Raw genomic sequence first — 26,768 nt, 5'->3', positions numbered from 1 at the left:
ATTTTTGCTCTTTCACATTCTGCATGGAAGGAGTGGATGGCTAATAGTGTGATAAATATGTAATTTAGGATAATATGAAAAGGGGCTTTATGTTTTGTATAATATATACTCCTAGGCCAAACGGCAGTCCCAGTTACTATTAGAATACTTGAGCATGACTATTCAGGAAGCGAGTGAAGATATGATTTCTTCTTTAGTTTACCTCTGATGGCTTTTTTTTTGCCTCTGGAGTTATTAGCATAACATCACCATCAATAACACAGCCTAATTTCACTTCCTCATCCAATAGTTACTTATGTGAATGCTAGATTCCGAAAAAAAATGAAAAATTTCAAGTGGTCCCTAACCTCTTCCTCATCCCAATCCCACCAATATTGAGTCTTGTTGAGGAGCTTCTGAAAGTAAAATATGTAGTAAGTGATTAAGTGATCATAAAAGAGAATTTGCAAGGTTTTATGATACTAGAGGGTGAAGCCCTTAATATGAAATATATTATAAAAATAAGTGGATATAGGTCAGAAAGAGAGACGGGAAGGGGACGAAAGAAGTAGACAGAGAGAACAGCACATGCAAAGTGACTGATGAATTGGGTGCTTGATATTCTGAGCATTTCAAGATGCTATGAAAGCAAAACTACCTGCAAAGGAATAGAGAAGGGCGACTGAAGAGTCTGCTACACTTCATTAATTAATATACATGGATTTTATGCTTGGACAATGATGGATCATTGAGGGATTTTAGTCATATAATGTGCATGGTTGAATTCTTCAAAATTAATTGTAGGGAACATAGGAGAGGACTTCACAGAGCTGAGAGATTGGAAATAGAAGGATTCATTAAGTCACTGTTAAATGCCACCTTGTAAGATGGCAATGGGACCTCAGACAAGCTCTTCCTCCCTCCATTCATGGAAATAGCCAATACAATCCAAATTTATGTAAAACCAAGTCACCTGATGATCACTAGTCATGGATTGAAAATGTAGTAGGGGAATTTCCCATGAGTAGCAAATCCTGAATGGAGCTCTTTACCGTGATAAATTATACTTGGCATAAGATTTTTTTATGAACACTTCTTATTTTGCCTTAGTAGCATCTATTTTCTTCTGATTAGGAGAACTTTTTATGTTTTGGGGAATCTGCTCCTACGCCATGCCAATAGGTTGATTCTTGTGAGTTTTATAATATTCTTTCCCCAAAACAGTGAGAATTTGCACAAATCCCATGGCAAGCTAATCTATCCCAACACTCTGGCCAAAGTGATTGGTTAAGGTAAAGGCCTCTGCCCTGATTTGATTCCACCACTGATTTTTTTTTTTTAGGGTAATTATCAAGGAAAATTTCCTTTCCATGATCATGGAGATGTAAAGATCTGCACCTAAATAAATTGGCAGTTATGCCCTTGTGATTTAGAGGAATCTCAGGAAATAAAATGATATCTGGAAAGAAACAACAATGAGAAGTAGAAAGAAGAGAGGCTCCAATTTCTTTCAATAGGATCTCTAGCAGTTTCTCAGACATTATTTATCATTTCCTTTTAGTTAATGTGTTACCAGAGTACCTTGAAAAAATAAAATTAAATTAAAAAAATAAATTTCCTTTCACACTTTTGTTTTCACTGCGTTTTGGCCATTTTCCATTGTGTTTTAATTAATGCATCAACTTTACCTGAAAATCAGATATCTGATCTCTTTGTTGAAGTTCTTTGATCATGGTTTTAGATTGAGTTGTTTAACTAAAAATTACCTGTATCGACCCTAGAAACTTGTCCTTAACTATTATGCTGACCATTTTGTATCTTTTATGTGATCAAATAAATTTTTGCTTAAACTAAAAATGTCAGAATTTAAAGTCTAAATACCTCTGCCTGAGGCATCTGAAGTCAAAATTATAGATTCTCTCAAAATATATGCATCTACTCTACTTGATCTTATACCTGTATAGAAATATTTACCTCCTTTGAATCAAATAATTATGTATTTTATTTTAGTCACTAGCAGTTGACCCTTGCATTATTAAAAAACTCAGTATGTATGATGGTTCTTCTATTAATTTTTGTATTATATGGAGGAATAGAAGAAAAGAAGAGGAGGAGGGGGAGGGAAAAGAAACAACTATTATGGCATTTATTCTTATTTTATTACAGCTAATATTTTTGAGTATTACTATTTCAAACTCTTGTTTAGCATCTTACCTAGTTTCACTTTGTCATCACACAATTCTTATGAGGACGGGGTTTTGTCTCTTTTATTCATTGTTGTATCCTCAGAGCCCATACTTTCCAACATGGTAGGCATGCAAAAGTATTTTTGAATGAATAAATGGATAGAAAAAATATATACAGGCAGAAATATTGTTCCTGTGCCATTTAAGAACCAATATTCAGAGATTTTGTCTAATTTATTTATTGACTATCCACAGCTTATGTACCAAAGTCTAAACAAGAGACTGGAACCATACAATAATTTGAAATGAAAAATGTAAGTAGAAAGAATTATTAACTAAAATAAAGAGTTAAAGAAATGGAAATTGGCTAGGAAGAAGTAAAGAGAGCTCTAAAATTATAGGAGTAGCAGAAATGGGAGCAGCCACAACTACTAGTACTGAGATAGAGCAACCAAGTAAGAGACAGATATGGAAGAGGGCTTTTTCCTAGAGATGAGATCTAGACCTCTCAGGAGAGAGCTTGGGCAAGGCTTAATGGATAAAGGGAAAGTTTACTGAGGTTGTAGAAACTACCTGAGGTGGGTGAATATGGGAACCATCCCTTCGGAGGTGTCATGTCAGGATCAATGAGCAAAGTACCAGAAAAGACACTCATGGGGAGCAACTGCATTTCAGACCTTTCTGTGAAGTTGAGGGAGGGAGAGATGTGAATCATGGGGTTGTTCCAAGACAACAACATTCAACTGTAAGCCATGTGTGCTTCTGGAAACTTGTACTGCAGAAGCTACACATTCTGCTAGAGCCTGTACCATAGAAAGTGAAGTAGCTGCAGGACTGTGCCTAGAGTGTAATACAGCAGAACAAGGAAAAGATCCCTTTCCTCTTCCAGTACCTCTCCAGTGCACTCTACTGACAAAATTTATCATGTCAACTGGCAAAGGAAAGCTTTTTAGAGTCAGCCTTTATTATTTTGAAGCCCATCTATATTATTACAGAACAGGTAATGAAGAGTAGATGTGAAATTGAGATACCTGATACATTTGGCATACTGTAAGTGTTTATGCTAATTAAAATGAATTATGTAATAGACAAGAGAAATCTTAACATTGCAAAATATTAAGCAGACTTTAGCTTGTTTGGATTAGCAGGTTAACGATGTTGTTAAGACTAATTGTTAGTTCCAATCTCTCTGTCTAGTCATCTATAACGTCAGCTACATCTGAAGACTGGTTCTCTATTGTGGCTCTAAGTTGGCTACCAATAACTCCTGGTATAATTAAAAGTACTTTAATTAGCTCGGAAAAGTTTTATTCTCAGTAGCCTCCACAGACCTCTCTGCGTCTTTCTGTCCTGAGTTTGGGTATGTGTCTACTTTTGAACCAAGCCCTATGACCAGGAAATGTTATACATTATTACACTTAAGCCTGTCCATCCCCCCAAAACTAACATTAAAGCAAGAATGATAGGGTTACTCCTGCAGATCAAGATTTATCTAAGTCTATTCACGAAGTTGAATACGATCCCTAAAATGGCATGACATCTATAAGATGGAGTAAGAGTGGAATGGACTTTGTGTCAAGGAAATACGAACAATTCCATTAGAGAGATCAACAATATTTATATTTATATTTAATATGTAAATATTAAACAGAGCCACTACAAAAAGTCATCATTTATTAAGCCATAAAAATCCCTCAAATACTATGTCACCTTCTATGACTCCAATGGAATAAAACTCTAAATAATAAAATAAAGAGCATGACTGTATGGTTATTAGGAAAAGAAGATATTTAAATTATAATAGCAATGGAATATTTGCTAAATATATAAACAAATATAAAAAAATATTAATGACCTTAAGTATAAGAATATGATCAAGTTATCCATGATGCATAGATTACAGAAATATTACAAAATGATACACCCCAAGTCCCATGAGTAAGGATAAAATATTCCATACTCTAAAATACATAAGTTGGTAAACTGTACTTATTAAAAATAAGTAACATCTTTATTAAGGATCTGTTCTGGCTACTAATTTGCTCTTCACAAAATCCCTGTTAGGTAGAAACTATTATTAACTACATTTTGCAGATGAGGTTAAATAGTTTGTCCAAAGTCATGCAAGTGTTGATAGAACCAAGAATTTAATACATGAAGTCTGGCCTCGGATTCTGTGTTGTCAACCATTGTGCATACTTTCTTTAACTTAAAAATGAGAAAACCTGAATGTCCAAATATACATGAAAGAAATTAGTGGAGAGGGATAAAAAGAATTACCTTCTCAAAGAGGTAAACATCAAACAATTTTAGGGCTATTTATTTCAAATTTTCAACCAAGAAAATTCCTAACTGACTAAATTAAATTGTAAAAAAAAAAGGAAGAAAAGTTCTTTTCATTTTATAAAGTCTAAGCTCTGACACCTAGTTTGACCAAGATAATGGACAAGAAAAAAATATAGATCAAGGTCACTTAAACATTTATGCAAAAATCCCAAATTAAACACTACTAAACATATGTGCAGTCTTTTAAAGCAATGATATAAAATACTCGAGCAGGAAAAAAAAGTACTCAAGCATCTTTTCTTCAGTTATACAAAATATTTGGGTATTGATATTTTTCCTCAATCCTTGTTTGCAAAAGGAATTTTATTTCTGTACAGTGCTCTAGCCTATATTAGAATGCTGTTAGGAAGATGGGTAGAGTCAGAAAAATAACCAGGCTTATTGTAGTAGGCTCAGCTCTACCTTCCTCTCCCTTAAGAACAAGTTTCCCTAATTTCACTGGATCGACAACTCTGTTTTATACTCAAGTTCAGTATAAAAAAGCCCATTTGGTCTCACACTTAGACTGTCCATCTCCAGCCATCATCAGTAAAATGGCTATATTGTGAAATTTCATCTGTATCAATCCGTGTTTTCATTTTGTCCCAACACTGGTCAAAAAAGAGAGATGTCTTTTTGAATGCCTATATCCCCCCCAAAAGATTGTTTCGCTTAACATTACCATTTTTATTTGGATAATGGTAGTGGTGCTGATTTTGAAATTAAAGCACAGGTTTGATTTCATCATACTCTTCACTGTATAGCACATTTTTTAGCACCAGTATAAGAAATTATTTTTCAATTTTTTCCATTATCCTTAAATCTCTTTCTCCTTATTAAATACTTAAAAACTGTTAATGTATTCTTGTGAAACATACAATGATTTTGTGTATTTTAAGTCACACAAAAAGTATTTATTTAAAACTTTTTTTACTGTTATTACTCAATAGATTACATGAAAATCCAGCTGTTTCCCACAGATGCAAAAATAATATCCATTTATTGCATTTTATTTAGCCAATCCCCATGATGGCAGTGAGGTTGTTCCCAGTTATCAGGCCCATAAATATCAATAAAATGGACCTCTTTCAACACATTCTTCTGTTCTGGGTTATATAATGTGGGTGGCATTGTTTGGTTAAAATATTTACAAATACTTAATTTTTAAATACTATCAGGCAGCTTTCAAGAACTGTCCAGTTTATACTCCTATTTGCATTTCCCATCCAACACTTCATTTATTCAACTTCTGATTTCTTTTGCCATTGTGATGAATGCAAAGTAAATCACATCTTTTAAAAATAAGAATTTATCTAATTACTAGTTTATATAGGGGCCATTTAATTCACTTGTAGGTATTTTGGGCTTCTCTTTATGTGAATTAATTATTCATGTATTTTGCTAAATTATTGATTAATTATGCTCAATCTTTTAATAAATCTCAAGATTTCATTTCAATTGGCTTTAAATTTTAAGCAGTTTTTTCAAGATTATCATCTATAGGTTAACTCTGCGGTGTCTTTCATTGAACAGGAATTCTTAATTTTCCTCTCATTTATTTAACTTGAGATGTAGTTAAAGAATTCTTGATATATAAAAATGAGGTCTTTAAAATCAGCAGAAAAATGAAAAAAAAATCTCAACAAATAGTGGTTGAACAAAAACTTAACTCTTTGGAAAAAATAAAGGGAGATACCTTACTTCATATCCACAATTACAGTTAAGTATTAAAATCAAGACATGAAGAAACTAGAAGCAAAACATAGGAGAATGCTTATTTAATTTCAGGAATAAAAGAGAGTATTTTGATTATTAACCTAAAATAGAAACCACAAAGGGAGAGTCAGTTTCATTTGTCAATATAAATATTTTAAAAGTCTTCTACATTAAAAAAAAATCTCGTGAATAAAAATAAAAGGCAAAACAAGGTACACATACATGTGATAGAGAAATGCTCAACATTCCAATATGCAAATCTTTCTTACAAATTATTAAAAAAAAAACAGAGGAAAACTAAAAAAGAATATAAGTATACTAAATAATAAACAAGAATTGCTAATGAGTTTCAAATTTTTTAAACTTCATTTATTTCAAAATGTATAATTTTTAAAAAACGGACTGTACATTTTGACTTCTATTATTGTCTTAGATTCATAATACTCAGTGTCATGAAAGATGATGGTGGATAGCTCATTCTCTCATATATTGTTTCTTGGATTCTATAATGAGGTGATTCTGCTTCTGGGAATTCATCATAAGGAAAACTATTTTTTTAAATGTATGGTAGCATTATTTAAAATTAGCAAACTATTAAAACAACCTAAACACCAAACAATAAAGACTGTAAAACAAATTTAATACAACTTTTATGGAAATTTGTACAGGTATTAAAAATAACATTTTTGAAGAATAATTTAGTATTTTAGTATACGGGAATATGTTCATGATAAAATTGAAAAATAAGCCAGAAAATTATATATAGTATATGCATATATATATTGTATATATACATATAATATATATAGACTAACACATATATACACATACAGATGCTAATTTTAAAGCTAAATATGTGTATTTATAGTACAATATTTAAAAAGACACTGAAATATTAATAGTCATGATTTCTAGAAAGGTGGGTGTGATGTTAGGTTCAGGTGTCAACTTGGCCAAGAGAGGGTGCCCAGTGGTCTTATCAGGCAGGCACTGGCTTAACCGTTACTGCAAAACTGGTTTATTAAATCATCAGTCAGTTGGTTGCATCTGTGGCTGATTACATCTATGATCAAATCAACTACAGGTGTGTCTTCTGCAATCTGAGACTCCAATCAGCTGAATTTAATACAATCAATTGAAGACTTTTTAGAGAGAAGAGACAAATTTTCACTTTTTTTTCAACCAGTCAGCCTCTCCTGTAGAATTCATCAAGGAACTTGTTGAAATTGCCAGCCTTGCGGTCTGACCAACAGATTTTGGACTCTTGCATTCCATGGTCACATGAGACACTTTTATAATTCTCAAATTTACAGATCTTTCTTATTGGTTCTGTTTCTCTAGAGAACCCTAAATAATACAGCGGGTATTTGCTAACTCAAGGATGAGGAAATAAAAAATATTAAAGTTTTAGTGGCTTATAAAAATAGAGCTGTATTTCTAGCCTGTGTTGATGTCAGCAGCTGCAAGTTGCTCATGGACAATACAGATTGAAAACCAAAACGAAACAATAGGAAATGTATGCAATAACTTCACACCAAAGACTAATCATCAGCAGTGTCAGAACTTCAATATGGTGAAGATAGCAAGAATGATATCCACTGCTGCTCTATCCTGATGGAAAAGTCAGAAGAGCTTGTTAATGCACAAAGCTAGAGTATCAAGGCAATACTACAACTACTACTACTACTAATCATCATTATCATAATAAAGTAAATTAATTAGTTAATTAATATACAAGCAAACAAATGTTACCGTCTAGATACAGACTGGAGATGAATATAAGATGTCCTTCTAAAACACATGATGTGTTTTGTTCCCTCCACCCCCAACCTCCAGGTTTGGGAAGAAGTTAAAAGTATGCTTATTGACAACTTAATTTAACCTCTGGCTGAATCATTGTATTTGATATCAATCTGAGTATTAAGGAATTTGCACATAGGGGACAATAAAATAGGGAGACCCTTGTAAGTCCAGATGAAATAAGGGTTGGTAAAGCTGATAGACTGAGATATACAAGTGAAGTGGAAAGGAGAGTCATAGCAGGCAGTCAAGAGAAAGGAAATGTGCAATAAACTATAGGATCATAAAAGAGCAGGTAAAAATATTGTTGGCCAACAGGGTTTTAAAAAGAACTGAGGAAAGAGGTGAAGAACTGATAATATTCAGTGGTTCAGTTTCCATAATTTGATCAGTCTTCTTTTCACAAAGCACTTTTTTTCGGCAGAATTTTGGGGAAATTATTTAAATTAAAGGTGGCTTTACTATGGAAACAACTACATCAGATATTTAATTTCAGTTTTCTTTTGTAACACCAGGTTGGGTCTTCTATCAGCCAAATTCCCAAATATTGTTTTCTCGTGTTTGCCTCCTTTAATCAGTAGGAGAAGAAAAATGATGTAGTGTCAAGAATGGGTGAAGTTCAGCAAGCAATACTGAATAGAGAATAAGAGAGCATTACTTAGTAGCTATTTAGCTGAAAGAGTAGTGTCTCCAAGTGATAAATGCCTACATATGGCAAAATAAGGCATTACCTTGCAATTATTCTACCCCTGTATTAACATTACCTGGATATAGAGAAGGATAAAAGAAAGGGGAAAAAAACCCCAGAAATATGACATATGAATAGACTACTCATTTGTAAAGCAATCAAGATTTGTATTTTTCATGGAAAGAAGTCTCACTGTAAAAGTCATCTACCAGTACAGGACACTCTCAGTTATTCACATTAATAAAATGGATAAGAGCCAGAGGTATCACAAAATCATATTTCAATTTGAAATTTGTTTTCATGTTTGTTCACTTGTTTATGAAATTTGTTACTAATTTTTGTTCTATGACTTATTTGCGTTTTTGTGATTGTTTGGCTCTGGATGATATTAAAGCAAATCCATTCATGAAGTTCTCACAACTAAATGAGAAAGGAGGTTCCCATGCATTTGTGGAGATGTGGTTAGAAACTGAATAAGCTCTGAAATTTTGTCACAAAACAATTAGTTTTAAGAACAGTTTACTGAATGAGAAAACACTATATTTCTGCCCATTTCAGAGAGCATACCATGATGATGACTTTGCAGACCTGGTAAATTTTGATGCTATAAATGAATGAGTTTATCAGAGGGAGAAAGAAGATGTACACATTGCCCATGGCAATATGCATGAAGGTGGAAGAATGCTTTGCAAACATGTGCATAGTAGAGAGACCTAGCACAGGGTCATAAAAACACCCAGATTACGAAACACTTAAGTGTTTCTTGTTGAGAGCCTGGAGTTGTTTGTTGTGGGAGGCATATAGAAAGGGAGTCTGAGTCCATGGCAAGCAATATGGTTGACAAGTTATAAAGGCTGTTGAACTATGTATCAGAGGAAAACAGTCAGACCATATCCTGGTATACACAGTAAGAATGAGAGAGGACATTATCATAACAGTAGGTGAAAAAGGAGCCAAAAGCCAGGAGGAAATGATAGTTGATGAACTCTGGATCCCCCAATTTTCACTATCAGGGAGCTCGTGAGCACCAAGGGAAGTCTCAGAGGGTTGGTGATGGCTACAAATAGATCATTTGCCAGCCACAAAATGGTCATATGCCATAGCTAGAACTATGGCTGATTCTATGAAAAAAAAAGAATGGACAACACAGAGCTAAAAGACACAGGCATATAAATGGAGGCTTATAAAATTTAACCAGAGCAATCCAATACTATGGGCATGGTCAACACACAAACACCCAGGTCAGTTCCTCCAGCATGGCCAGAAAAAAGGACAAGGGCTAGTGCAGTGATGAGTCAGTGAAGACAATATGGATGATAGTCTCATTGCCCCAGACTGCTGTGAGGTAGACTGAAAAAAGAGAGATGGAGATCCAATATTGAGCTCATTCATGAATTCGTCAACAGAAACTTGGAAGCACTAACATTGGAATATTGAAGACCAGACATGATATCAGAGACCACTAGTCAAAGGAGACATCTGAATTATAACTAGTATTCTAGTTTGCTAGCTGCTGGAATGCAATATATCAGAAACAGGATGGATTTTAAAAGGGGGAATTTAATAAGTTGCTAGTTTATAGTTCTAAGGCCGAGAAAATGTCCCAACTAAAACAAGTCTAAAGAAATGTCCAATCTAAGGCATTCAGGGAAAGATACCTTGGTTCAAGCAGGCCATTGAAGTTCAGGGTTTCTTTCTCAAGTGGAAGGGCACATGGTGAACACAGTCAGAGTTTCTCTCTCAGCTGGTAGGGCACGTGGTGAACACAGCACCATCTGCTAGCTTTCTCTTCTGGCTTCTGGTTTCATGAAGCTCCCCGGGAGGCATTTTCCTTCTTCATCTCCAAAGGCCGCTGGCTGGTGGACTCTCTGCTTTGTGGTGCTGCAGCATTCTTCAGCTCTCTCTGAATCTCTATTCTCCAAAATGTTTTCTCTTTTACAGGACTCCAATAAACCAATCAAGACCCATCCAAATGGGTAACCTAATCCAGTTTAACAACCACTCTTGACTAAATTACATCATCCAGGAAGATGATCTGATTACTGTTTCAAATTTACAGTATTGAATAGGGATTATTCTACCTTTATGAAACGGGATTTTGATTAAAACATGGCTTTTCTTGGGGGCATACATCCTTTCAAACCAGCACAACTACCAATGTCTTATTTTGGCTGGCAATGAAAGGCTGTGACAGGTGATAATTCACAAAAGGTGAATTGACTCATTTTACAACTCTTCCTGAATCCCAGATATTTCAGTCTGGGATGACAATATTTAGGAGTAGGGAACTTTTGGACCCTTATTTATACATGTATGTATGTATTTATGTATTTATATTTTCAAAAGTTTATTTCAACATAATTATGCTTACAGGAAAACACTCATATTGATTAATAGACAGCAATTTAAATTTAGCTTATCCTACACAATTTGAACAAAAAACTTGGTACATTGTTAAAATTAAAAAAAAAAGGATTTGCAATCAGGTTTGTTTATTATCTATTACAAAAGAATAAAAGAGTCTATTTTCCCTCAAATGCTGCTTTGGCAGACAGCAAGAACCATAAGAAATTTACCTTTGGTTTGCTTCAGAAAATAACATGTACTGCACTATAAAAGTTTTAAAAATTGGTGCGGCAAAACATTGAAATGTTTCAATGCCTGCTTACAAAATTCAATTACTAATGGGTGAATATGGGGGAAAGGGAGTGGGTAACTTATGTACACATGGTAAAACTGTAAAAACTATCTGATTTAGTTAATATGGCATACAGATTGCAAATCTACCCATATCAAGATTCTGATAATTCCTTGAGGCCAAATTAACACTATCAGCTCAGTTCATTTGTTAAGGTCAGCAAAGAATCTCAGCTGCCTGGCTGCAAGTTTTACGGATTTATGTAAGAAAAAACAAAATTAAGTTTCAACCACAGCTTTTCAGTTCAGAACTGAAACTATTTCTACAGGAAATGTATTTCCTCCTCTAGAGTTAACATTCATGGGGTGACATGCCATTGATCTACTTAAGTTTAAATTTGTATCAGCACTTATGTGCAAAATAATCCCCAAACTTCAAAGACCACGTGACTTTAGAAGTGATTCAAAAGTAAAAAGGGCCTTTCTTGGAAGGCTACAGAAGACTATCCATACAGCGATAAGAAGCCTTATCAAAAATGTCTATCCCCTTGTGAATTTCATCTCAGAAAAAAAACAAAACAAAACAAAACAAAAATTAAAAAGTAGCCCCAAAGGAAGAAGCAGCTCTGAAAAAGAGGGAAAGATACATATATATATATATATAAAACTTAAAATATCGTGAAATACAATGGGAAAATATGCTCAAAAAATGGCCAAGAGATACATCTTCATAAGACTACCTAGAATTAGGCTTATAATGTATTCTAGTATTTCAAGTGCTATTAGATATCAAACATCAATTTACAAGCAACATGTTCATTTTTTGTGAAGCCTTATTTTTTATTTATTTTTTTTGTGTGTGTGTGCATGGAGCCTTATTTTCATGGGAATGGGAAGGGAAAAAACAGGGTCAGTTCAGAAGTATTCTGGACATTGTTTTCACCTCTAGAAAAAGAGGAAAATAAAAGAAAATTTAAGAATGGCTCTCTGCCTCAGACATGCTTCTCACTTTACACTATAAACCTAGCAGCAGGGGGCTGAGGAGGGGTGGTTTGGTAACTCTTCTGTCTTGAATGAAGAAATTTCCTAACTTGTTAAGATGATCTACAGCCAGCTCCAAGGTTTGATGAGCACTCTCCGGAAGAGTAAATTTACAGGGGGTGGGGATTATTGAATTCTTTGAAGCCCTTATGTCTTTCTCTTTGGGCTCCTACTCAGACCAATTTGCCTCCCAATGGAGGGCTAACTGTTCTCCTCAAACGAATCCTAGTTAAGTATGTGCAGAAAGGTTTGCCCTTGTTACTATAGCTCCTGGAAGTAACCACGAACAATTTAAACTTGTTGAAATTTAGTTTCTTCTAAGTGGATGTCAGTACGAACTAAGTGTGATAACATATGCATGTAAATAGATCAGTCCAAGCACTGGACATATGCAGGCTGCCATAAGAGGCAGCATCCATCCTGTTGAAAGTTGGCCCAATGGCATTAAATCCTAATGGGAAGATAAATTGATTGGCAGTATATATACTATAATTGACCACATGCAGTCTCCATGACCCAGCAATTCCCAGAAATGCATGTATATGTGTGCAAAGCAAATGCACAAGACTCTTCATAGCAAATCACTCATTACAGCCAAAACTTGGAAGGAAACGAATGTCCATCAAAAGTAGAGTAAAAAAATATGGCATTATGTGTATATAAGATAAAATACTTTCCAGAAATGAAAAAATCAGCTACAGTTAATTATGAATGTATTTCGCAAATGTAATATAGAATAAACGGTAGACAGAAAGAGCAGTGTGATTCAATGTATATACATTTTAAAAGTATGAAAATGAATCAATCATGATGGGAACAATAAATAAAATCAAGACAGTGATTTCCCCATTTTAACTGGGGAAAATGAATTTAATGAAAAAGAAGAGAGCATGTGAGGTCTAGAATACTTTAAATGTTCTGTTTTCTGATCTAAAGTGTTACATAGGTGTGTCTAATTTGCAAAAACTAATTGAGCTGCAAACTTACCTTTTGTGTATATTTATATTGGAATGTTGTACTAAATATTAAAAAACAAAATTAAAAAGTAAAAATATGGAAAAGATCAGGCTGTTTCTCTGGATATCAAGAACTGAGGCATCAACACATTCTTAAATGGATTTAAACAAATGGATTTTAAATGCCATCACAATATCAGCTTTGTACCTAAAACTAGGTAGACAGTCTTAATTTCATAGAGAAGAGGGAGGAAATAAAAAAATAACGAGGATACCTTGTTCTAGTTTGCTAGCTGCCGGCATACAACACACCAGAGACAGATTAGCTTTTAATAAAAGGGGATTTATTGTGTTAGTTCTTCAGAGGAAAGGCAGCTAACTTTCTACCGAGGTTCTTTCTTATGTGGGAGGGCACAGGATGGTCTCTGCTGGCCTTCTCTCCAGGTCTCTGGGTTCCAACCACTTTCCCCGGGGTGACTTCTTTCTGCATCTCCAAAGGCCTGGCCTTTGTGCTCCAAAGGTTGTGAGTGCTGAGATGAGGAATGTGGACCTGCTTACACTGTGCTATGTTATGCTCTCTCATTTAAGCATCCGCCAATTAAGTCAAATGTCATTCATTGCAGCAGGCACGCCTTCTAACTGAGTGCAGATGTAATTAGCAACAGATGAGGTTCACGTACCATTGGCTCATGTCCACAGCAACAGAATTAGGTGACTTCACCTGGCCAAGTTGACAAGTGGATCTAACTACCACATAACTATAGGAGGGAAAGGTAGAGCCTAAAAAAGGAATCTGAACAGAAATTGACTCCCTGTCACATCTTGTACTTTCTGAGTTGTTATATTTGTTTTACACATATGGTCGCAGGAAAGGTAGGTTAGGTGGTGATATTACACAGCTAAGTGATAGAACCAACATTCTTCTAACTACAAAGCTAGTGCTACCCTCACTGAACTAAACCATGTCCCATGAGAACAAGTTGGTGAAGGGGGCTTCCTTGCTGTGAACTATGCATAAATTAGCAGGCATTTTTGATATGGAAGAAATGCTACAGTAGCCTACGGTTACCTCCATTCACATGTATTCAACATGTGGAAAACAATAAACTTAATAAATCATCTTTCTCTGCATTTTTCAATTTCCATTTGCATTTCCATTCTTGGTTCATTCAGTTTTCCAACCCAAAAATTCAACAAATTCATTGCTTATGTTACTCTCTTCTCCATCCTCCATAACTATTTAATTACCAATTTCTAACAATTCGGATAATTATCATTAAAGATGTAATAGATATTGAGTGGCAGAGTGAGTGCTTTCTATGTATTATCTACATATTCACAATGATCTGATAAAATAAACCCATTGTTAAACAGAAGATGTTTGATTGAAAGTTATGTACCTAATAAAAACAAAGCCAAGATCTGAATCCAGTTCTCACTGATGCCAAAGATCACTGTCTTAACTATAATTATCACAGCACATCATTGCTTTTCCCTCTTAGATGTCCCCAAATTCCTATATTATTTGTATCTTACTCTATTGCAAACCATCATAATTTCTTGCCTGGAGAAATAAAACAGCTAGTAACCAGTTCTCTCTACCTCCTCACTTATGCATTATTACGGGATGGTAGGTTCAAGAATGAGACAACCTAAATTCCAATCTCAGATCCATTACTCAGTAACTCTGTCTTGGGGGCAGTTTACTGATTCTCTCATCAATAAATTAATAACTTTCAGTTAACAGGTAACTAATAAATATCAGTTTCCTTATCAATAAATTAAGAACTCTGAAGGGGATATTTCATTGATTCCTTCTAATGAATTAACGTAAAATGATTGGAAAAATGACAGAAGTGAAATAAATTTCCAAAAAAAATTAGCTTTCAATGTTGATGCTATTAATAATAAAAGTATATTATAATAAAATACAAGATATTAATAATAAAATCAATATTGGAATCTGTTTTCTCTATCTGTAGTGACAGTAAACTTTCTAAAAGAAAAATCTGATCGTGTCCCTCCTATGTGTGATTTAATAACTGTTAATTTCTCCAGGCTCATCTTCCCTCTCTTTTTTCCTTTGCAATATACAAATAGATGCATATACACGCTAATAATACATGCATATCATTTGCTCTTGGACATTTACACATGATACTCTCTCTTGCTACGTCACCTTTGCCTATATTTTACCAATACATACTCTCCTTCTGTTGTTAGATGTTGTTTCTTACATTAAGATTTTTCTGTCCCTTCTCTCCCTCTCAAACTCTTCAGCTATGGCCATACTTTTATTTTCCACAGCACATACATAGGCATACCATGTACTCTCTGCACAAGGTATTGCACTATTTCATCATCATTTCTTGTCTTTGGGGATTAGTCTTTTTATCCTTTGTGTAGGATGCTTGTTCAGTCATTTAGGGATCTGCTGCTAGTCATCCTGGATTCCTCTCTCTTGTGCTTTTTTTCTCTTTTGTTTTGTATGATGTATGGTGGGGGTCACAGTTCATTATTTTTCCATGTGACTATCTTGTTATTGTAGCATCATTTCTTGAAAAAAATTTTTTTTTTCTGGGCAGGAAAGTGCATAGGCCAGGAATCGAATTCAGGTCTCCCAGATGGCAGGCAAGAATTCTACCACTGAACAACCCTTGCAACCTCTTTCCTGTGCTTTTCTTTTTTAACATGGTCAGGTACCGGAATCGAACCTGGGTCCTCTGGGATCGCTGGCAAGCATTCCTGCCCGCTGAGCCACCGTGGCCCGCCCTCTTTCCTATGCTTTGAGGACATAAATTTTGTAGTTAGTCTGGGCCTCAGCTCCACTGTTAGCAAAGCAGTGTTCTTCTTTGCTCAGGATGAAGCAGGAAGAGTTGAGGAACGGCGAATCAGGTGCTTTACTTTTTCTTTTATACTCCTCTTATACAAGAGGGTGGAGTTAGAAATTAATGTCAGTATATGAATTCAAAATTTAATTATTAATGTAATATATTCCAATTATGTGAGATGATTACAGTAATATGAGTTTCCATGAATAAATCTTGATGTTTAGGTATAAATTATTCTACGCCATCATGAATTTTCTAGGCTATAATACATTTGTCTTTCTAAAGACCTTACTGATTTGATATACCATTGCTTTGCTATTGCTAGCAAATTATTCTTATCCATGCTGTGAGGATCAGAGAACGACAGGAGTGATGGAGATGGTGATTATATATGGCTTCAATTGAGGTGATAGAAACGCCTTGGAGAACAATTGGATCTGGACTCCAGCAACCAGAGTTTTGATCCTCTTTTCCTAGGGAAGTCCCTACAAATTTCTTTATCTTGAAAACAAAGGCACTGAACTAGATTGTCTTGGTCTATTCTGGAATTTTTAGGGGACAAGTTTAAAAATGTGTAACACTTTAATTATATTCATAAATTCAATTCCTTACTTTGTATAATTAAGGATGATTATAGTTACCACCCTCTTCCTCTTTCTGTGTTTACTTTCCATCTCTAATACAGAACTCATCATTTTATTGTGGTTAGTTTTATTTTACTATTTTTATTTTACTATTTTCCTTTAATATAGGAAGATATTAAAACATACTAACAAGAGAAATGATAAATTCCTTTGGGAGAGGTCATTTATGCCAGAATATAACCAAAGCATTAAAATGCTGATGAAATTTTCTCAAATCACATGGCCACAGTAAAACAGATGTACCATCGTGTGGTATAATTTTTAGCCTGTTTCTGTTATATATAATCATTTCTCAACATTTCAATCATGATGAGAGTATTACTTATAGACATTTTATAAAAATTATGTTAAATATATTATAAAGAATAAATAAAATATATAATAGACCATTTGCAAAATTAGTTAACATAATATTTTAAGTAAACCTGTATCTTAACACTGCTTGTGCTTGTGGTGACTAAGTTCTCTTTGATAGCAGCATATTCAGAGCCTCTGAACACGCAGTTCTTTGGAACAGCTATAGAAAATGTTCTTATCTCTTTAAACACACCAGGAACTGTAAGGCCATGACTTATCAGATCTAACTTTTACAAAAAAAAAAACACCAAAAACCTGCTTTTGTGCAACCTTGAAAAAAAAAAAAAAAGGAGGCATTCAATGGACTGCTTGTGCCCCCTGCTGGTTTCCATGGGACACTGATGATTGGAGAAACGTCCTATCAATGGTTGACCATATAATTTATTGTACAAACAGTATATACACAGGTGCATTCAATAATTATGTTGGAACAAGAAAAACCTGGACTGTCTTGGAAAACAAGGATCCTTTAGTTTAATCTAATGTTAACGAAATTGACTTGAGAGCCAACTGTTTAGCTCCATGCCTTTAGGGTAAACTGGGACTACTCATCATTATTCTATGTAGTCTAAAAATGGCAGCAAAGGATCTCATGGGATCCCATTTCAAAGCACAGGAAAAATATCGACTTGCCCGTACACATAGGTCAGTTTGCATCGAAGGACAGAGTAAAAGATTCCCCTGAAAGAAAGATTTGTTCAATATGAACATGGATTAACTCTCCAAGTAAACATTCCAGACAAAGGGCACAGAGAGAACGTCGAAATCCTATCATGGCTCCAGACTCAAATGCTTGTCTTCTGTAATTGTTTATTTTATGCCAGACATCATTCAGTGTGCTGGGAATCCAGGAAGAGTTGTCTTTCACACTGCCTTTGAGGTGGCATAGCAGAACACGATGTTTTGTAAAACTGTGGTTTTGTTTGTTTCTATAAAATGAGGCATTTGATGGTGCACTTGGCAGACCTGAGAACATCCCTATTAAAATTTTAATTTTCGGGCCTCATTAACACTACTCTCTCCTGATTCTCCTTTTATATTTCAAAGTGCATTTTTGTAGAAAAATCATGTTCTGCTAATACACACACACACACACACATACATATCTATGTACATTATATACATAATTTTATACATAATTAAAGATATGTACATATCTGTATCTTTAAGCAATCTTCCATTGCTTAGAGGCTGGAATGACAGCATTAACCTTTGTAGATATTCTGAAGAAACCTAAACGGAAGTAAGAACTTCTAACAGATATCTATACTCAAAGGACATTTTAATCTACTCGGATCAATCCTAGGGCTTAGTCTCTATGTCGGGGTCAAGCTGGGAATGAGCAGAGTCGTATTTGAATTCTGATTGCTCTGTTCAAAGTCAGCAATGGGTAGAACCCATTCTCTATACAATATAAATATAATATAAATCTATATAAAATGACCCAAGATTTGTAGTTTGTGACTAGAAAGGATCAGTTGTGCATAGATGATTTTACACGTATTTAAAGATGTGAATGTTTAGATACCAGAGAATTTTAAACATGTATTGGGGGTTTCACAGGTGGTTAGGGAAGCACAGGTGGTTTGTGTCAAAATGCTCCCTTGCCATGTGGGAGACCTGAGTTCAATTCCAGGCCCATGCACCCCTCCCCCCCCCAAAAAAATGTATTGGCATTTCTTTTTTTATATCTCTGTGATTGCACAGCATAAATTCATAGATCAATTCCTTAATTCAACAATTATTTGATAAATACTCAATCTATGCTAAACTTCATTGTATAAACCAGTGAGCATAAACAGATGAGGTTCTTGATTTTCAGCTCTTCCAATAGCTCTAATGGAAAATCAACATATAGTAAGTCCTGCTGTGAGGGTAGTTCATTGGCAAAATTCTCACTTGCTATGCAGGAAACCAGGGTTCGATTCCTGGCCCATGCACTTCCCAATCAAACAAACCAACAAACCACCACCACCAATAACAACAAATTCAACAAATGGTGCTGCAATAATGGGTTATTTACATGGAAAAAGAATGAAATGTGACCCCCGCCATACAGCATTATATGTATATAATAAGTACTATGTACAAAGAAGGGCACTGCAGTGAAAATAACTTAGGTGAAGGAGTCAAGATATGGGGCCATCTAGATGAGAGGTTATGTTAGGAAAATTCCTGTGCAAGAACAAAGAAACTTCAAACATTCAATGGGAGAAATTTATTAAAAACTGAATTAGCTAAATTGTCCAGTCCTGAGAGGGGTGAAAAGTAATGATCAAAAGACTCATAGAAGAGATCGGACATGGATAGAGGAGGAGCATTTATTGCAGGGTGAGTGCCAGAGCCAAAAAGTTGGCAGTTCTAAGTATTGGGACCAAGCTGTTGTATATTGGGAAGAAGATTAACCTGATGTATTGCCTGGTAGGGCAAGTATGACAAAGAAAAAATAGAACACAAAAGGAAGCCAGACTCTGAAGTTACTCAGCATATTGAAATAATTGGGTCATATGTGAAAAACAGTTTGGACTTTTTCCTATAATATAAAAGCCTATAAATCTTTTGTGATCACTACTAGGGCAGGATCTTAAAGCAGGAAAACAGTGTGAAGAAGAGGACAATTTATTTTGCTGCAATGGGGCTTTTTGAATTTCTAAGCTTAGTTATTCAATATTGGCCTTCTAATGCATAGAATGACAGATAAAGAGGATGAGAAAACAATTGATCATAGGCTCAATAAATGCTTATTAAGGGAAAAATTAACCCACTATTGATGGAAAGAATAAGTGAGTGGGGACACTGAGTTGATAGCAGACACTGACAGTTTTTGTCCTAAGCCCCTATGTCACACATGCACTGTTGAGTTGAGCATCTCGTAGGTCTAGAGCTCCCGTGGGAAATCATTTGCCAAAGATTTTGTGCATAAATATTCCTCTCTGCTTTTCACCAAGGGAGAAAACTGATTGTGACTATGTCATCTGGAGCAGGAGAAATAGGAACGTCTTCACCAAATATTATTTAAAGGAAAGCACAAAATGGAAAATGATGAGCACAAAGTGGCTACTTGAATGGACTTATTACTTGAAGACCAAAGATTACTCTTCATTTCAAGTTGCTTAAAGAACTGAAAGGAGGAAAATAATAATGCATTTGAAAACCTCAGCTCTCAACTTTACAGACACACTATTGTCATCAGTATCCCTGGGAAAAATGCCCCAGGCAACATGTCTTTTTTGAGAATTAGTTTTCTACTCTAGACTACATGTTTTTCTGTATGACTTCTAAAGATATCTCCATACCCTGCTGGTGAATGGATAATGGCTCTTAAATAAAATTAAGAGATTTTTTTTCTCTTCCAGGCAGCAGATAATATGCCTCTAAAGAAAAGCTACTTACAGGTATTTTGTAAAATTAATTGACTTTTAGGGTTAATTTTGTTTACTTAGAAATTTTATCTAATTCATCTGAAATTGGAACATTTCCTTGGAGAAGTACTGTCTTGTTCTCTGGAAAAAGAATTTGGTTCCAGTGACTTTGCTTTAGTAAGTCCCAGCATGAATTCCTCCTCTTTCCTCCTCACTGGATTTGCTGGCCTAGAGAAGCAATATTCCTGGGTCTCCATCCCCTTTTCCTCCATCTATGCCATAGTGTTTTTAGGCAATTGCATGGTGCTACATGTGATCTGGACTGAGCCGAGCCTACACCAGCCCATGTTCTACTTCCTGGCCATGCTGGCCCTCACTGACCTGTGCATGGGACTCTCAACAGTGCACACGGTGCTGGGTATCCTGTGGGGCCTTATTCGAGAGATCACCTTGGATTCCTGCATAGCCCAGTCCTATTTCATCCATGGTCTGTCCTTCATGGAGTCCTCTGTCCTCCTTGCTATGGCCTTTGACCGCTACGTTGCCATTTGCAACCCACTGCATTATTCTTCCTTCCTGACAAATTCCAGGATTATCACAATTGGACTTGCCATTTTAGGTAGGAGTTTCCTCTTTATTACACCCCCTATTATCCGTCTGAAACTCTTCCATTACTGTCGTCCTCACATCCTCTCTCACTCCTTCTGCCTCCACCAGGACCTCCTCCGCCTAGCCTGCTCAGACATCCAATTCAATAGCTACTATGCCCTGGTGCTGGTCCTCTGCACTCTGTTGTTGGATGCTTTAATCATCCTCATCTCCTATATCCTGATTATTAAGTCAGTCCTGGCAGTTGCCTCCAGGAAAGAGCGGCAAAAACCATTTCAGACTTGCATCTCCCACATCTGTGCTGTCCTTGCATTCTATATTCCTATCATTAGTCTAACAATGGTGCACCGTTTTGGCAAGCACCTCTCTCCACTGCTTCATGTCCTAATGGGCAACATCTACATCCTTTTCCCACCTTCTATGAATCCCATCATCTATAGCATCCAGACCTACCAGATTCGCAGCAGAATACTCAGACTCTTTCCTCTGAAAAGACTCTGAGATAATAGGTGCTTTTAAAATAAAAAGCAACAACAATAAACTAAAAACAAATATCAGTATAAAATAAAATGAAACTTTATGAGAATTGGCGCTTTAACCCTGAGTCCATGAGTCCTGATTGTGAAACAAACTTTGTCTTCAGAGGATCACCAACAAACAAGCTCTATTTTAACCTGTGTCCAGAAGTGAGATTTTTGGGCTAGAAATAACCCCAAATTACCTATGAACAGTGTGTATTTGTGTATATATATAGTATATTTGTAGGTAACTCTATCAGTAGGACCTTATTCAAGAAAATATATAAAGAGTTATATTGAATCTGTGATCAGAGATCTTCAAGTTTCAAACTGAATAGCTTGACGTTTTTTTTTAATTCTCTGACATTTACCGATTAATCTTCAAAATAGAAAAAAATACCCAACTCATAGGAATGTTGTGATAACTGTAAAGACCAATATTGTTCAGTAAAACTTTCTAAATTTATAGAGATGTTCCATATTATAGAATACTATAAATCAGCATAGGTCAATAGCCACATATATGATTACTGAGCACCTGAAATGTAGGTAGTACAACTGAGTAACTGCATTTTTAATTTTATTTAATTTTAATTAACTTACATTTAATTATCAAAGTCCTTTGTATTGGACCAAACAGTGGCTACTGTATTGAATAGTGCAGATACAGAGTATGGGCAGGATACACCATGAAATATGACTTTGGATTGAACACTTGCCATGTAAAATTTAAATTATAATCTTCAACTTGCAGCAATATAATGTGGACTACACTGCCACTGGGCTGAAAGAGAATTTTACTCTTAATCTTTTGCATTTAATTCTGAAGGGGAATATTCTGATCAGATGAAGCTATATACTTATTACTGATTGTGGTTCAAGAGAAAAAGGCAAAAGACCATACATAGGTTCTCTTCTATGAAAGCTAGTACAGTTTTCAAGAGAAGGAAAGAAAGGAAGGAATCACTTAACTCTGAAGGAATAAAGAGAAACAGTTGGTTTAATCTTCCTATAATCTTTTAGGTACCCAAGGAAGAAAATGATTTAATCTTTGGTGGATTAAAGCATCATCAACCTGAAACTATGCAGGTTTTTGTCTCTGTATTTTTGCCTTTTCCTCCCCCTACCCCCCATTATGTAGTTAAGTAGTCTTCTTCTGTTTATTGGCTCAGAGTCTGGAAAGAAAACTTGTTTTCAATTGTTTAGGCCTCAAAGAGGGCAGCTAATTTATGGACAGAAAAAAGCCTCTTGGCCAGAAAGATGAATTGTAGAATACTCCTAAAATAATAAATTAGGTTTTCTGAGCTAGAATAAGGGTGTGATAAGAAGACAAAGAGGGAGAAAGTTTTCTGATCTCACATCAGTGCTAGTTACTTTCTGTCAAAGTTATTAGAGCTGAAAAATATGAAGTATGGTCTAAACTAGCAGACAAAGATGATTATGTTTTAATTTCTAATTTCAGTGGGATTCCTTTTATTTTTATTTGCATGGGCAGGCACCTGGAATCAAACCCAGGTCTCTGGCATGGCAGGTGAGAATTCTGCAACTGAGCCACTACTGCACCACCCAGGGATTCCTTCTTTAGCCACATAACGATAATAGCTATCATTCATTACTTCCTCTGAATGCTAGGTATTGCACTAGGTGCCTTAATGATGGTAAATGTCAACACGGTCTATCCTGGGAGGCTGGAATATGGCCAGTTTGACAAGAATGCTATGGCCCAGTTAGGGAATGAAAACAGCAGTCAACTGCTCTACTGAGGTCACACAAGAATCACACAAATAATCCCTGGCCATATGTTGCTCAATAGTCAGAGAGCCTCCCTTTCAGTATCTAGACAGTGTATAAATTCCTCCTTCTGAGAAGAGATACAAACCTGCGGAAGCAGAAAACTCTGCAATAACAGAATACGTTTTCCATTAGTCAAGTATGATGGAAGTAAGAAAATGAACTTGTATTTAGTTATTGGAACACAGTTATTTAAATTTTACACACCTGAGCTACAGATCTGAGAGTCATGTTTAATATGTTCAGTGGGACGGGCTGTTCCAGCACACTTACCCCATGAGTGTCTATGTCTCAAATTGTAACAACCTATGAAGCAAACAGGTTTGAAATAATGGATTTTGAAAATAGGTGTGGAGAAATCAGATGAATTTTGAGAAAACACTGTTAATTTTCAAATAATAATTGAAGTATAATGATGAAACTTATGAAGAACTTCAAATGTTTTAAATTTCTTGAACTAAAGAAGGAAGAAAAGTGAAGTCAGTTTATAAAAATAAATTTGCTATGATTAACAAGAAATGTTTCTTTAATCACCCCATTTTGAATATTTTATTTTTACAAAACAACATACTAGGAATTTTCCGGAATATATAAATACACTATATGGATGTAGAAACTATTTCCCAAATATATTCTATATACCAATTACTTAATGCATATTCATTAACTGTGTTCATCATTCCCCACCTATTCATCTGCTAATCTGCATTATCTTACTATAGAAAGACACCTACCCCTATATTCTATCAAATCTTCTGATCATTATTATTCAATAAAATTTCACCGCCCAGGAATAGACAAATCACCAACAAATTACAGTACGTCCACTTTGTATAGTACTTTAATATATACTAAATATTTACTAATATTGGTATAGTAAATATACACCAATAAAGCATATTGAACTGAAAAACACTGAAAACAATGTATCAAAGACTGATTAAAAAAAGTGGTTGCATTGGCTTCTAGGCAAGTCTTTCCATCCAGTTAAAAAAACTCAGATATTGTAAGATATTAGGAAGAACACAAACTTCCATGAGTTTTAAAGAAAGTCCCTAAGACTTTTACAAAAGTACCTAAAAAGTTCATACTTACATAACTAAGAAGTACCATCTTAATGGTTTTTTCCAGATCAAAGACCTCCTCCAAGCAGTTTATCAACGCCACCTGGACAGAACAGTGGCTGTTGCTAAAGTTGTCCTTCAATGCAGCAGAACAAGCTCCTTTGGAAATAGTGTTCCCAACCCCTGAGAAACTCTATAGCCTTTAATAAGAATGAGATAACTACATAGTTCTACTCCCCACCCTGAAACCAACTCCCAATTGCATTAGCTCAGAAAGGAGAGGAAAGCAGCAATCCATTTATGCCTAAATTAGGCATGTAAGGGCCTTTCAGTTTGTAGGAGCCAAGGGTTAATAGAAAACCTGCGGAATTTATTGGGAATGACTGGCTTCAGAGTGGCCTTGGCAGTAAACTGTGGAAACTGTTATCTGCATACTTGGAGGACAGTCTGAGAGGGACAGAATGTTTGTTTTTTCTTAAGCCCCAAGGTCTTTTTAGCTATCTCTTGTATGTAGGGAGTAATATCCTGAAAAGCAGGCCTGGTCAGCAAAAGAGCTGTGAGAAAGGATATAAAATAAAGCAGCTGAAGCTCTTCGGGGCTTCAGTCATCTTGTCTGTCTTGTGCGTCTGTGTGTCTCATTTCGCAGGGTTGCTGAAAGATTGCAACACAGTTTCCTGTTTTGAGCCTGCCCTACTTATGTACTATAGTAGAATGAAGACTCTTACTTGAATTTCTCTCTCAGTTTTTGGCCATAGTGCTGGCATTCAGGACTCTCTTCCCTATAAGATAGCCATCTAGGGTCAGATCAGGTTATCATAAATGTTAAAGCAGCTTTAGGTTAAATCCACATTAGCCCCACATCCTCAATTTACAGAAAAGAAAGCAAAAGATCAAAGAGTTTCTACACTAGATTAATCAATATAGGGCCAAAAATCTTAATCTCCTGAAATTTATAAATCTTTGAAAACTGAAGCTTTGAGTGGAACAAAGTGCTAAAGTGATGGCAACAACTGGCATGAATGGAAGTGAGAATGTTTATAATCTTTTTATATCCAACATAATTACATATTCATATGTTCACTGCAGAAATATCAATCTACTTGATTATTAAGAACTCACCAGGAACCCACTGAATATAACTATATACCTTGTCCAAAATCTGCAATGTTTTTCTAAAATTTGTTTCCTCTGTAAGGAAAACTAAATGCATAGAAGGCCATGAAAAATGATTATAACATTTGCCTAACCGATTACTAGGGGTGGATTTTTAAAAATATTTAATACATTTATGGGAATAGAAGGAATACAAAAAAATTGGAATTTTATAATATATATTAGATATTTAAGTAAAAGATGTTTTATATGTCAAAGAAGTTTCTCCTATTATCCTTGTTTCTTCTATCTTCTTCAGAACAAGAAACAGTAATTACTACTTTCATAGATAAACTGCTCCATTGTGTTGAAAATATTTCCTCCTTTCTCCCTAGTCCCCCATGGGGGATTTGCAAAGACGTTATACACTGCTCAAGTTACTCTAGGATACATTTTGGGCATAATACCAACTTAGACAAACCAACAAGATCTCACACCCTATTCAAGATTCCATGTGCTTATTCTGTTCAACTAAACTGACCACACAAGTTAAATTGGGAAATGTACTGCCTAAAATATAAATTCTGCACTAAATAAATATTTCTTCCTCTGGTCTCAAAAGAATTTGAAGTTTTAAAATATGGACCATATCATCCTTTACCTTGTATTCTGATCTACTCCAGTCCTATCTAGATAAGCTTCATTCATATGTCTAGCTGAAATTTGATCCCTTTTTCAACTTCTTAAACAGTTCCTGTATGGGATAGTGTTGATTTTCATAGCTTTAGAGCTTCAAATCTGAGTCTCAGGTATCACATAAATACCCAAAGTTTCTGGGAATGACCAGGCTTCAACAGCTTAGTATCTTAGAATTTAGAAATAACAATCACAGCTCCTGCATATATGTGACTGCTATAAGAACTTACAATCTACGACCTTTACAGTAGGGTCCAACCTAATAACCCATGGTCTCAACTTAAGTTCAGTTTTTATATTACATTTAAGCCATATGAGTCTGAGGTATGATGAAATTTGTCTTTTTGTTTCTGACATTTCATTCAAGATACAGTCCTTAAGTTTCATTCACCTAGTTGCATGCCTCACAACTTCATTTCTTCTTGCAGCTCCTCAGTTGTTCATTGCATATACACACTATAGTTCCGCTTTCCATT

General features: G+C 35.2%; 1 protein-coding gene and 1 long non-coding RNA gene across 2 annotated transcripts; one reads left to right on the top strand and one right to left on the bottom strand.

The window, feature by feature from the left end:
• Positions 1-13,650: 13,650 nt before the first annotated feature.
• LOC143643555 (uncharacterized) lies at positions 13,651-24,859 on the bottom strand. Its single transcript, XR_013156305.1, has 2 exons — positions 24,536-24,859; positions 13,651-13,963 (listed from the first exon to the last, which is right to left on the bottom strand). It is a non-coding gene; the product is annotated as an uncharacterized LOC143643555 (long non-coding RNA).
• Positions 20,712-21,632, top strand: OR51V1 (olfactory receptor family 51 subfamily V member 1). Its single transcript, XM_077112168.1, has one exon. The coding sequence runs from the start codon at positions 20,712-20,714 to the stop codon at positions 21,630-21,632; it is 921 nt and encodes a 306-aa protein (XP_076968283.1).
• Positions 24,860-26,768: the final 1,909 nt, after the last annotated feature.

This window comes from Tamandua tetradactyla, chromosome 8 (genome assembly GCF_023851605.1).
Source record: "Tamandua tetradactyla isolate mTamTet1 chromosome 8, mTamTet1.pri, whole genome shotgun sequence".
NCBI lineage: Eukaryota > Metazoa > Chordata > Mammalia > Pilosa > Myrmecophagidae > Tamandua > Tamandua tetradactyla.
This window is presented reverse-complemented; position numbering and strand designations above follow the sequence as displayed.